This window comes from Ziziphus jujuba, chromosome 2 (genome assembly GCF_031755915.1).
Source record: "Ziziphus jujuba cultivar Dongzao chromosome 2, ASM3175591v1".
Lineage (NCBI taxonomy): Eukaryota > Viridiplantae > Streptophyta > Magnoliopsida > Rosales > Rhamnaceae > Ziziphus > Ziziphus jujuba.
The window spans coordinates 27,866,241-27,879,834 of NC_083380.1; the positions used below are offsets into that span (position 1 = coordinate 27,866,241).

Below are 13,594 nucleotides of genomic sequence, written 5' to 3' on the forward strand. Positions count from 1 at the left end.
TCCTCACCATAAAATTTCTGATTATATCACTATAGTAAATAAAAGTCTAAATTATAATACACAGATTAATATATAAAAAAATATTATATTGTAATTATATGTAAATTTTTTTATTTGTATTCCTAGCTAAAATACACAAAATTAAAATATCTCATCTTGCATGCAGTCTTCAGTCATTCTGTGAATCCTAAGGCCACCTTCAGAAAACAGAGCTACGCACTTCATGGATTACGCTTGTCCCCTTAATTTGTTGCTGTCGCCATCTTTCTACTTTTAAATCCTACCATTCTCTTAATTTGCCAAAAAAATAATAATAATAATAATAAAATTATCAAGCAGTTCCTTTATCGGTGTAGAAAGTCAGTTCCTTTGTTCCTTCATTTTCTGGTTTTCTTCGTTATTTTTGTAGTAGATTTCCTGGTTTGACCTTCTCATTTTGCAAAATCTAAAAAACAAAAATTATTAATCAGTTCCTCTGTTGGTGTGGAAAATCAGTTCCTCTGTTTCTTTGTTTTCCCGTATTCTTTGTTCTTTTTGTACTTTGCAAAATTAAAAAAAAATAAAAAATTATTAAGCAGTTCCTTTATCTGTGTGGAAAGTCAGTTCCTCTGTTCCTTCGTTTACTGGTCTTCTTTGTTCTTTTTAGTTAGTTCCTCAATTCCTTCATTCTCTGGTTTTCTTTATTCTTTTTGTATTAGATATCCTGGTTTGCTCTTCTTGCTTTGCAAAATTTTATAATATATATATATTATTAAGCAGTACCTCTGTCAGTGTGGAAAATCAGTTCCTCTGTTCCTTTGTTTTCAGGTCTTCTTTATTCTTTTTGTAGTAGATTTTCTGGTTTGCCTTCTCACTTTGCAACATTTGAAAAATATATATATATATATATATATATATATATATATAATAGCTCCTCCGTTGGTGTGGAAAGTCAGTTCCTCTATTTGTAGTAGATTTTTTGTTTTTTGTTTTTTTTTTTTTTTTTTGGGTACTAATAGATTTGCTGGTTTGTGATCCTCGTTTGTTTTGATTTTTTTGTTCTACTGGTTTTTAATTTCTTACAAATCCCAGCATTTATTTCGCCATAAAAGGAAAACAGACAAGAAGAAAAGAGGATTTAAACGTACACTTCTTTTGAAGCTCCACACAATTGGCATCGCAAAAGATATTACTACTATATATAATATATAGGTACATGGCTAATGGTTTACTTCCCTTTGCTTCCTGTAAATTGACATTTATTTTACTGTGTTTCAATTTAGTTTTATCCTTTGAGTAGAATCTAAACTATTCATCTTTTATTTTACCTTAAATATTTAAGGCAAGCATGGAGTTTCTCATTGCCTGTGGTACTGCGATTGCTGCGAAAATAGCGGAGTATACAGTTGCACCGGTTGATTGTCATCCAGGTTATACCTTCCACTGCAGATGCAATGTACGTGACCTGAAAACTGAAACCGAGGATCTGAAGGTTAAGAAGAAAATAGTGGAGGATTTGGCCGATGAAGCTAAAAGATGAGGAGAAATTATCCATAATGATGTCGAAGACTGCCTAACCGAAGTGGTTGAGAACCCAAGAAGCACAAAATCTTATCGACGACACAAACATCAAGTGTAGTTTGAAAGGGTGCTTTTCTTATTTGGTGGCGCGCTATCGACTAAGCGAGAGAGCAAAAGAGATGAGGGAGTCTGTTTTGAAATCAAGGGAAAGATCAGGTTTGATAACATTTCTTTCCGTCCCAAACTCAAAAACATTTTTGAAAATAAAGATTACCTAAACTCTGCCACAAGACCGAAATTTGTGGATGGAATTAGGAAGGTGCTGGAAGAAAGAAATATCAGAACTATTGGGATTCATGGCATGCCTGGTGCAGGTAAAACTACACTTGTCAAAGAAATTGCTCGAAAGGCCACATCAGATGATTGGAATTTATTTGATGATGCAGTTATTGTTACTGTATCAGAAACTCCAAACATTATAAAGATTCAATAGCAAATGGCAGATAGGCTGGGTCTAAAGTTCGATGGGGTGATGGAATTTGAAAGAGCTCTTGAGCTCCGAAATCGAATGAAGAATGAAAAGAGGTTCCTCATAATTTTAGATGATATTTGGAATGATAAGCTGAAGCTTGAGGATGTTGGAATAGTTTTTGAAAGTGATCAAAAGAGATGTAAGATATTAATGACTTCTAGATTTGAGAGAGTACTGGGTAATAATATGGGTGTTGATAAGAATTTCAAAGTTGACATTCTTTCAGAAGATGAAGCAAGGAATTGGTTCGAGAGCATAGTGGGCGATAAGTTTGTTACAACTCCTGCATTTGAAGAATATGGGAATAAGATCGTGAAAAAATGTGGGCGCCTACCACTTTGCATTGTAACCGCTGCACATTCATTGAAAAATTGTGATAAGTTGCCTTTATGGAGAAATACCTGGAGACAACTTCAGAGGTCTAAACATGATGAAGTTGTGCACACTGCTATCAAACTATGTTACGATAAGTTACGGAGTGATGAAGCAAAGCAATTACTTTTGCTCTGTTCATTGCATGAAGAGGATGTAAACATAAGCATGGAGAATTTAATGAGATATTGTGTGGGCCAAATCAACATGTTTAAAGATGCCTATACATTGCAAGAGGCAAGAGATTTGGTGTACTGTTTGGTTGAGGAACTCAAAGATTGCTGTTTGTTGTTGGGCGGTGATCATTCTGATACAGTTAAAATGCACGACGTCGTTCGTGACGTTACCGTATCAATTGCGAAAGAAAGTCATGATACGCATTGTTTTGGAGATGGTAGTGAGGTAGAAAAATTTCTCGAGGAGAAGAAATTTGAAGACTTAAAAGCAATCTCACTGCCTAATGGTTATCTGGATGAGTTGGTTTTTGACAAGTCGGAATATACAAAGCTTCAGTTAATGATTTGTATGAGGAAGAAATATAGGGAAACAATCCCACGTGGTTTTCTTGACAGAATAAAACTGCTTAGGGTGTTAGTTTTGTATCCAGAGGTGTCTGCTTCACATTTATCATCCTTGCAAAATCTTTGCACCTTGTGTTTAGGTAATTTTGATGTGAAAGACATAGCTGAAATTGGAAAACTCAAGTACCTAGAAATTCTTGACCTTTCTCGATCTAAAGTCGAGAAATTTCCAGGTGAGATAGGACAACTTACTCGTCTACGCATGTTAGATTTGAATGGTTGTCAAGATCTTCAAGTGATTGAACCCAATGTCATACTACATTTGAAACGTTTAGAAGAGTTGTACGTGGATTGGTTTGTGAACTGGCATAGTGTTGATCACGTAGACAGTAATGGGGAGAAAAGTAATGCAGGTCTTGATGAGCTAAAACATTTGGATCATCTGACTGCTTTACATTTATGTTTTAAAGAGGGAACATTTCCAACGGAGTAAATAGTGAGGGTTTTGAGAGAAATTATTACTTTCAATTGTTTATTATTTATTATTTATCTAACTGTTAGTATTAATTAAATTCCTTTATCTGTTATATAATTAATATTAAAAGTGTTCAGTAGATAGGGTCACTCACTGAGATGATTAGCATCTCACGTTTTTAAATACCGTTCCCTTAGGTGCAAGGGGTGGTAGACGTTCTTCCAGAGCGAACCAAATCTCCGCTGCTATCGTAGCTCGAGAAGTACCTTTCTATTCGTTTATTTCAATTGTATTACTTCTTTCATGTCTGTTGTATTCTATACTTAATAGTACTTCATGAAGCTCTGTATACTGTTCTGGACACTTATGTATTATTTATGCACTGGGTTACTGTTATTCATGTGAATTGCTGTAAAATTGTGGAATCAATTTGTAGTATTGTGGGAGGAATAAGGGGATGAATATAGAAGTGCGTTTTCAGTGCAGGAAATTTGTGGTAAGTCCAACCCTTAGGGGAGGTTCTGGCGGATTTTCCATTAGAGGGTCCGGTAGGGTTTCCCTGGGATCAGGACTTGTCTAGGATTCCAGTGAGGAATTTTGGACGGGTCCACACAGTTGGTATTAGAGCATAGGTGCTTATAATCCTAAAGGACTATGCATTGGTGTACAGTCCATCCGTAAATTTCTTCCTTTCTGTAATCGTGCTTAAGTGTCTTTGTTTCTAAACTCTTGTTTGTTTCTTCAGAATTTGCTATAGTACTCGGGAAGATTCGGCTGAGAGTTTCGGGAGTCGATCGAGCCTTAGGCAACTTGTCTTTCAACAAACTCGAGGCTTAGGGGGTTCAAGCTTTAGTAATCAATTCGTGGATCAGGCTCGATGTTTGGGTGCCGTGAATTTCGATGGAAGCCGAGGCCCATCTGCAACCATGAATTGGCTATCCAACATGGAGAAGATCCTAGAAGAGGGGATGCAGTGCCCTGATGAAGATATGGTGAGGATCTCTGGTTTCATGTTAGAAGGAGACGCCCGGAAATGGTGGAAAGTAGAAAAGACTCGCAGAAGGCATACGTGGGATCAGTTTCAGGTTGCCTTCACTACCAAGTATTTTCCTCCTGCCTACCATGAGGCAAAGGAGATGGATGGAGTTATTGAAGGATTATGACTGTGTGATTGATTATCAATCACACAGTCATGGTGAATGTAGTGGCAGATGCTTTGAGTAGGAAGGCTATAGGATCTCTGGCTCACATGCAAGCCATCTAACTACCTCTCATGGTGGAGTTGAAGAAAATGGGGGTGTTAATGCATATGCATCCTTCGGGAGTTCTTATGGCTAGTTTTCAGGTGCGACCGATGTTAGTGGATCGTATATTGGAGACTCAAATGGAAGATCCTAAATTGAGAATAATTAAGAGCAAGGTACAAGAAGGTCTTGATCCAGAGTTTTCCATAAGGAGGGATGGAGCCCTCGTGTATAAAGGACGACTTTGCGTTCCCGATATCCCAGAACTCAAGAAGGAGATCTTAGAAGAGACGCATAGCTCGATGTATGCAATGCATCCTGGGAGTACCAAAATGTACCGAACGCTTGTTAAGTATTATTGGTGGATTGGCATGAAGAGAGAAGTGGCAGATTTTGTATCAAAATGCTTAATTTGTCAACAAGTAAAGGCAGAAAGACAGAAGCCTTCAGGACTACTCCAATCCTTACCTATTCCCGTGTGGAAGTGGGAGGAACTCAATATGGATTTTGTGTTCAAGCTTCCCTCTACACCCAGGAGATATGATGGTGTTTGGGTGATCATTGATTGGCTTACCAAGTTAGCACACTTCTTACCGGTACGAGAACGTTTTTCACCCGAGAAGTTAGCCCAATTATTTGTGCAACGTATTGTGAGTCTTCATGGAGTACTACTAGCCATCGTATCCGATCGAGATCCACGTTTTACTTCACGAATATGGTGGAAGTTGGCTGATGCACTAGGAGCAAGACTTAACTACAGCACCGCCTTTCACCCGCAATCTGATGGACAAGCTGAGCGCACAATTCAGACATTAGAAGACATGCTAAGGTCTTATGTTATGCAATTTCATGGTAGCTGGGATGAGCAATTGCCATTGATAGAATTTGTCTATAACAACAGTTATCAGGCGAGTATTGAGATGTCCCCGTATGAGGCTTTATATGGGAGGCAATGTCGGACACCTTTATGCTGAAGTGAGGTAGGAGAAGAGAGACTCCTTGCAACAAATAATGCGGTTGGATCTGAGTATTTACGGATGACCTTGGACAAGGTGAAGATCATTAAGGATCGGTTGAAGGTTGCCCAAGATCGACAGAAGAGTTACGCCGATGTGCGTATGAAGGATTTGGAATTAGAAGTAGGAGATTGGGTATTCCTAAAGTTATCTCCATGGAAAGGAGTAGTACGCTTTGGTCGACGAGGTAAGTTGGGTCCTCGTTATATCGGGCCTTACAAGATTGTGGAGAGGATTGGCCCCGTGGCTTATAGATTAGCATTACCGGAAGAGCTAGCCCGAGTGCATAACGTATTTCATGTTTCGATGCTACAGAAATATATTCCAGACCCATCACACGTACTCGAGACTCCTGACATAGAATTAAAGGAAGATCTTTCGTATGTGGAGCAACCAGTGCAGATTTTGGATCGCGAGGAGCGGGTGCTACGTGACAAGACTATTCCTTTAGTTAAACTTTTATGGCGGAACCATCTAATCGAGGAAGCAACGTGGGAGCCTGAAGCGCAGATGCGTGATCAGTATCCTTACTTGTTCCAGTGACGTGCGGAATTTTGAGGGTGAAATTCTTATAAGGGGGGAAGGTTGTAACACCCCGTCCCAAACCATGTCGGAATTTTTGCACGTTGACCAAGGTTGACCATTGACCGAGTGGATCAAAAGTTGACTTTTTCTTCCAGTTGAAATTTCTAGTTGACCATCATACCGTGGCGAAGTACATGATGCCCCGAATTCATAGACTGGTAGCACGTCGAAAACGGAGCTACGGTTTGAAAGTTATGGGCAAAACAAGTTGAGGTGCAAACTGTCCAAAAGGTGTCGAGAGTTGACTTTTTATCGTTGTATAATTTTGTTTTGACTTTTACATGGCTGTAAAGTACTCGTCGATACGAGTTCATAGACTAGCGGCACGCTTAAATTGGACATCTGGTTAAAAAGTTATGGACATGTGAAGTTTTCCGGATACCGTAATATTTTATTATATCTGGCTTAAGTGCACAGTGACACCACGTGTCGACACCTGATTGGTCCACGTGGGTGAACAGTGTAGCCCACGGTGGCTTTTAATTGGCAAAAACGACCGGGGAAGAGAGAGAAAGAGGGAGAGAGAGGGAGAGCGAAAATCGCCGGCCACCGGAGTTGTCAAATTTTTCGGCCGATTCTTGCTAGATGCGCTGGCCAGACGGGACCACCTCCTCATTCCCGTCCAAACTCCAAAATTTTCACAACCAACCGACTGGCGACGCGCTGGGATCAAGGCTTTTTCAGGCGGTGGCGTTGAATCCCTCAACCGCCAAGATCTCCACATTCCAGCTTCCGTTCTTGTCACCGCTGGTACCATTGGAACCTTCTCCCTTCAAGCTACAAAATCTCCAAAAATCACAGCCATCAACAGCCGCACGCACCGGCGGCGGCGACGGTTGCCGGTGACCGTGACGGCTCGCCGGAGAACTCCCTGTTCCGGCGAGTACCAGTCCCATCTCCGGTCCCTCTCCACTTATTCCGACTCCCTGAATCCAAATCCGATGTCCTCTTCCTCCAATTTGCAATGGTTTGGGAGAATCAAAGAGTTGAATCCCAAAAGCTTTCCGGCGAGATTCCGGCTACCTCGGGTCCGATCTGCGGGAAGTGAGACCAGATTTGTGATCCTCGTCACTCAAGTTTCGATTCGATATATTACTCGTAATTTTTTGTTGTCGTTTGTGTTCGCTCCCCAGGTACCCATTTGGGAGTTACCCGATTAAAATATTAATATATTTGGTTTGGTGTACTGTGGATGTTTTAGGTGCACGTGTGGGTAGTAGAGTTGATCCTGCGGATGATCTTAGCTGATATACGTGCTTAAGGTGAGTGACCCACCTTTAAAAATATTTTTGGGATAATTAATTATATTTAATTGGTGTTTAATATATATTTGGAATTATGCTCATGTGGTGCAATTTAATTATAATCGGGAAAAAAAAATATTATTTTATAAGTACGTATATGTTTATTGATGCTAAACGGAATTTTGAGTTATTAAGAAATTCCCGATTTTTATTATTGTGATTTAATTGTATTTATTACACATGAGCAAAGTATTTTCATTAATTAATTGTGTTTGGATTTTTATATTATTTTTGGGCATAATTGGTTTAAATATTTTAAGAAAAATATTTGTTTAATTGGTGGCTTAAATTTTATAATCATGCCCGTGGAATATTATTTGATGGATTTTGTGATTCGAGAAAAATTATTTTTATATTATTATCGATGGTTTCGTATCAGGTATGTTAAAGGAAAATATGTGGGATGGTGAAATTGAAAACTGGTATATTTCCCACAATAATTTTTGGAAAATCGGTACAGTAATAATTAATTTAATAATTATTTTAGACGCACTCATACAGTATTGGTGTTCCGGTGTATATGTGGTTAGCGCGCAAGTTATTATGTCTCTCGTGAGTTGCCATTGGACTGAGGGTAGACAAGTTTTATAGTGCACATAGCCGCCCCCCTCCTTGGCCGGGATGACGGTTTTAGCAGCGGTACTGTTGGGACGCCGAAGTGCCGTATGCAAGTTTCTCTCTTTAATCTCCCCGCCAGTCGGTGCTCGGGACGCTGGGTATCGGAGGGCATCACTGGTATATGGTATGGTGCGTCAAGTATAAATTTTCAGATGGAAATTTAAAACCCCAAAGTGTTGAAAAATTATTTATTATATTTTATTTATATTTGGGGTATTTATCTATTGTTTATTAAATTAATTGATCCCTTGGTTTTCGGGAAACACGAATATCGGGTTTTGTGAAAATGTTTTAAAAATGGAACATTTCCAACAGAGTGAATAGTGAGGGTTTTGAGAGAAATTATTACTTTCAATTGTTTATTATTTATTATTTATCTAATTGTTGGTATTAATTAAATTCCTTTATCTGTTATATAATTAATATTAAAAGTGTTCAGTAGATAGGGTCACTCACTGAGATGATTAGCATCTCACGTTTTTAAATTCCATTCCCTTAGGTGTAAGGGGTTGTAGACGTTCTTCCGGAGCTATCGTAGTTCGAGAAGTACCTTTGTATTCGTTTATTTCAATTGTATTACTTCTTTCATCCCTGTTGTATTCTATACTTAATAGTACTTCATGAAGCTCTGTATATTGTTTTGGACACTTATGTATTATTTATGCACTGGGTTATTGTTATTCATATGAAGTGCGGTAAAATTGTGGAATCAATTTGTAGTATTGTGGGAGGAATAAGGGGATGAATATAGAAGTGCGTTTTCAGTGCAGGAAATTTGTGGTAAGTCCAACCCTTAGGGGAGGTTCTGCCGGATTTTCCATTGGAGGGTCCGGTAGGGTTTCCTGGGACCAGGGCTTGTCTAGGATTTCGATGAGGAATTTTGGACGGGTCCTGACACATCCTCTATTCAATGGGAAGGTACTTTATTATCTGTTCAATAATAATATAGTGAAACCTGAAGAATTGCTCTACAATTTCGCATGGTACTTTCCTTCTATTTTTTATTTTTCTATTCTAAAATGAGAAAATAATAATATATTCAGATGTGGACATTAATTGTGCCCTGCAGTTTGTTTGTTTTGCGAAATTGGAGAACTTGGAGTTGCGTGGATGTCATGTCAAGAAGATATGGGATGATCAGTTTCTAGCAAGCTCTACTTCTTTCTGTTGCTTAAAAAAATTGGTGGCCAACTGCAAGTTTTTGAAATGTGTAGTTTCATCTTTCATGGCTGCCAGCTTTAAACAGCTCTCGCATCTTGAGATAAGAGGCTGTGAGGCCATGGAAATAATAGTGAGCAGGGAAGAGAACTTGGACTTGCGAGGATGTCGTGTCAAGAAGATACGGGATGATCAGTTTCCACCAAGCTCTACTTCTTTTTGTTGCTTAAAAAAATTGGTGGTGGCCAACTGCAAGTTTTTGAAAAGTGTAGTTTCATCTTCTACGGCTGCCAGCTTTAAACAGCTCTCGCATCTTGAGGTAACAGGCTGTGAGGCCATGGAAATAATAGTGAGCAGGGATGAGAGGACGGATAAGACGTCATTTCCTAAGCTAAGTCTTTTGAGGCTAGAGGATCTTCCAAGACTGTCCAAATTCTCCTCTGGAATTTTCAGTGAGTTTCCAATGTTATGTACTCTTTATATTACGAATTGCCCTGAATTGAAAACTTTTGTTTCCGAGTCAGCGGAAGAGAAGTCAAACACCACCATGCCATCTCTCTTCAACGAAACTGTAAGTTTTTTATTGTAGTGGTCCTCCCTTTATTTTTTTTATTTTTTATTTTTATTATTATTTTTTTTTTTGGGTCTAAAGAAGCATCTATATTATTATTATTATTATATGATTTTATTTTTATTTCTCTTAATTTGTATTGTGCTATCTCTTGATTTGATTTTTACTTTCTCTCCATCTTATTTTTTGATCGTTTATTGATCTATTATTATTATCATTATTATAGTAGAATATGTAGCATTATCCCTCAAATGTGTCCTGTTTTGGGATTTTTTCCCCCCCTTTTGTTTAGACATAATAAAAAAGAAATCACTTTCTAATTCCTTAATCGAATGGTGAATTAGTTACTTGGTTTCGAGTTGACCTAAGCTGATCAAGTTTTATAAGCTTCTTTTTGTTTCTCATTTTTGTTGGGAAAAAAAAAATTAAGCGAGTATCTTTCTAATATGATAATTACATAGCAGGCTGCATTCCCCAGCTTGAAGATAGTAAGGTTTGAAGGCATAAATGGGTTGAAGATGATATGGCAATACGGACGACTCTGTAATAATGCTGATTCCTTTTGCCAATTGGAAGAAGTTGAAATTCAAAAATGTAAGAATCTAACGGGGATATTTTCAACTGGTATGCATACAAGTCTGGGGAATCTTAAATGGTTGAGAATAAGTGAATGTGAAATGGTGGAAGAGATTTTTGAAATGGAAACACCAAATTGGGGGATAGAAGAAGTTGCTGGTAAGCAGGAAGGTTTGGCAGTATCCCCTGATGATGAGTTTGTATTCCCTCAATTACAGAAAATGGAGCTCAACAGTCTGCCCAATCTAGCGAGTTTCTATGCAGGAACACATACCCTAAGATTTCCTTTGTTAGAAAAGTTAGAAATGATCGAGTGCTTGAAGGTGAAGGCTTTTTCTGGTTCAGAACTTTTTAGCTATCAAGGCAGGCATGAGTCATTATTCTCTAGAATATGCTCTACCAAGGTAAGACTTTCATTTTTCAACCAGATAGATAGTAGTGGATTATGTAGTTAATTAGAAAAAGAAATAAGCAGAATATAAAGTTGGCTTTGCATATATAGTACTTAATTTAAAAAAGTATATAGATATTGTACAATTAATTTGCAGTTTACACTTGGTAGAGTTCGGAAATGCGAAATAAAACTACATAAACTGCCAAACATGATGCATTTGATGGAGGAGGAAGAGGAGGAGAGCTCCCAGCAACAGCCACAAACATTGGTCTTTCCACATATGACATATTTAGAAGTGGTGGAATGTGAAGGATTGAAGAATCTAGTACCGACCTCCACATCCTTCCAAAATTTGAACTCTTTGATACTGACATGTTGCCATGCAATGCAACATTTACTATCTTCCCAAACAGCCAAAAGCATGACACAACTTAGTTCACTAATAATAAGAAAATGCAAAAGTATGGAAGAGATAATTTCTGATGCAGGAGTTGATCATTCGAAAGGTGGTGAAATTGTTTTTACTCGGTTAGATTATTTGGTGCCTGAACATTTACCCAGACTCACGAGCTTCTATTCAGGGAACTATACAATGAGCTTTCCAAGTTTAAAAGGCTTGGTAGTCTATGGGTGCTTTGCGATGCAAAATTTCTCTAAACATGGTATTATAAGCACCCCAAAACTGAAACGAATGTCTATTAATCTTATCTCTCGTAGAAAATCAGATTTGGAATTCAAGTTGAAATCAGAATCAGAAACAGAATCGTCTTCTAATTGGATGGATAGCATCATAGCAAAACACTGCATGAGCCACCACCGCCGTACTGCATTACAAGAGCTCTCCAACGAAAAAGGTATATATCAACTCATTCTCCAAAATTTTATATTATTGGTGCAAATACACGTAATTTAGCTTTTCAAAACTATATTACAATTTTTTATAATAGAATTTCTAGATTTGTTTTCTAAAAAGAAAAAAAGGATATAGTGATTTGTTTTTACTAGAATATTGACTATGTGAAGAATAGATATATAGTTTTGAAGGAGATCATACATCAAGACTTTCACATATAAGATTTACAAAATACATGTCAGTAAACTCTATTTACTATTCATTGTTCTCTTACCTCAGATATCACTCCCTCAAATCCGTATCAAGATTAGGCATCTTCTCAAATGCATATCTATTGCGAGCAGTCTCTGCAAGTAATTTGGTGTCTTGTGTATGGATGATCAGGTCATTTCTTGAAAACTTCTTTTTTTTTTTTTGAATAAATTTTTTGATGAATCTCAAATTTTAGCCATTTTCCTAAAAAACCACTTTTTTGTACATTAGTGTGTCTGTTATTTTTTGTTGGCGATGTTGATTGAAATTAAAAAAAAAAAAAGAATTAGATTTTGGATTGAACAATTTGAAATAGAGGAAGACCGAGTGTTTTTATCGGAAATATGTGTTTTATGTTATGGCATTTTTGGAAAAGTAAAAGAAAATAGACCTTTTTTCTTTTTAGAGTGGAAGCAAGTGGTTCAATTTATCATCGACATATTAATCATTCTTTATTCAATCCGTTCATTCATGTTGAAAGATTGGTAAAATATATACTTACCCTCCACTCTGGGTGCTTTTTTCTTTTTCTTTTTTTGGGTTAAAAAAAAGTATATTATAATTGTAAAATGAAGATAGGATAGACAATATATATTGAACACGAATTAAAAGTTTGCATTCCTGAACCAATGTATATTGATAGATAATATATATTGCACACGAATTAAAAGTTTGCATTCTCGAACCAATGTATATTAACCATGGTTATAATGATTTTTTTAAGGAACAGTATTATTCCGGACTTGATGGTTCAATGGGAGTTCCAGAAGGCCTCAATGAATTTGGCTCAAAAGGGAGCTATATAATTAAAAACAAAAAATAGCAAGCAAAATCAGTGGAAGCAAATGCGTCATAATTCTTTGCCTGAAACTTCAATAAATTGGTATATTTGTGAGATAAAGGTACAGAGTGAATTTGGTGAATAGTGGACTACGAAAGATGACAAAATAGGAACGAGCTTATTTAAGACTTTAAATTAGTAGATAATTTCTTCCTCTGATCTGCTGTAGTATATTTATCAATCCTGTAGTTTTTTATACAGATTTTCAAGTATTTCTTTGATTTCTTTCTCTTTTATCATTCTTTTGGACATTATGTTATATATACACTAACATTCTGTATACATATGCGTATAGTATAGTATTGTTTTGGATGATGTGTGTTTTTGGTGTAATGTTTCAGGTACACAGCCGAGGATATCTTTGTAGCGGTAATGGGCTAGAGATCTCCTTGTGCTATAAGATTTTGAGTAAACAAGAGAACATTTATGCTTAACTTTTAAGATTTTTAAGTAAGACTATTAATATTTCATATTTTTACCTTTGTATTCATCATGGTTTGTTGTGATTGGTGATGTAATATTACTTCAATTTATTTCTTTTGATCTTAATTGCTAAAAATTTATGTTATTTTGACATTTATGGTTATTTTTTTTGTTTCCGTGTTTCATCCAATAATTATTAACTTCCAGTTTGTATGATATCCTAAAAGTTACTCCCAGCGGTGACCTAAGACAAAAAATTATAAATAATTGCTTCATTTTTTATTTAGTTTTAGTATCATTCTATTTGCTTTTTTTTTTTTTTTTTGAAAAAAGAAACCTGATTTATTTAATTTTACAAA

General features: G+C 36.8%; 3 protein-coding genes across 3 annotated transcripts; all 3 read left to right on the forward strand.

Annotated features, from left to right (window-relative positions):
• Positions 1 to 1,068: 1,068 nt before the first annotated feature.
• LOC132800519 (disease resistance protein At4g27190-like) lies at positions 1,069 to 3,418 on the forward strand. Its single transcript, XM_060814444.1, has 2 exons — positions 1,069 to 1,191; positions 1,322 to 3,418. The coding sequence occupies exon 2, from the start codon at positions 1,997 to 1,999 to the stop codon at positions 3,416 to 3,418; it is 1,422 nt and encodes a 473-aa protein (XP_060670427.1). The 5' UTR covers positions 1,069 to 1,191; positions 1,322 to 1,996.
• LOC132800768 (disease resistance protein At4g27190-like) lies at positions 1,997 to 3,418 on the forward strand. Its single transcript, XM_060815040.1, has one exon. It carries the CDS (start codon positions 1,997 to 1,999, stop codon positions 3,416 to 3,418), a length of 1,422 nt encoding a protein of 473 aa, XP_060671023.1.
• A 7,609-nt stretch (positions 3,419 to 11,027) lies between these two features.
• On the forward strand, positions 11,028 to 13,334 carry LOC132800443 (uncharacterized). The gene is made up of 3 exons (XM_060814099.1): positions 11,028 to 11,720; positions 11,999 to 12,103; positions 13,154 to 13,334. The coding sequence occupies exons 1-2, from the start codon at positions 11,075 to 11,077 to the stop codon at positions 12,028 to 12,030; spliced, it is 678 nt and encodes a 225-aa protein (XP_060670082.1). The 5' UTR covers positions 11,028 to 11,074; the 3' UTR covers positions 12,031 to 12,103; positions 13,154 to 13,334.
• Positions 13,335 to 13,594: the final 260 nt, after the last annotated feature.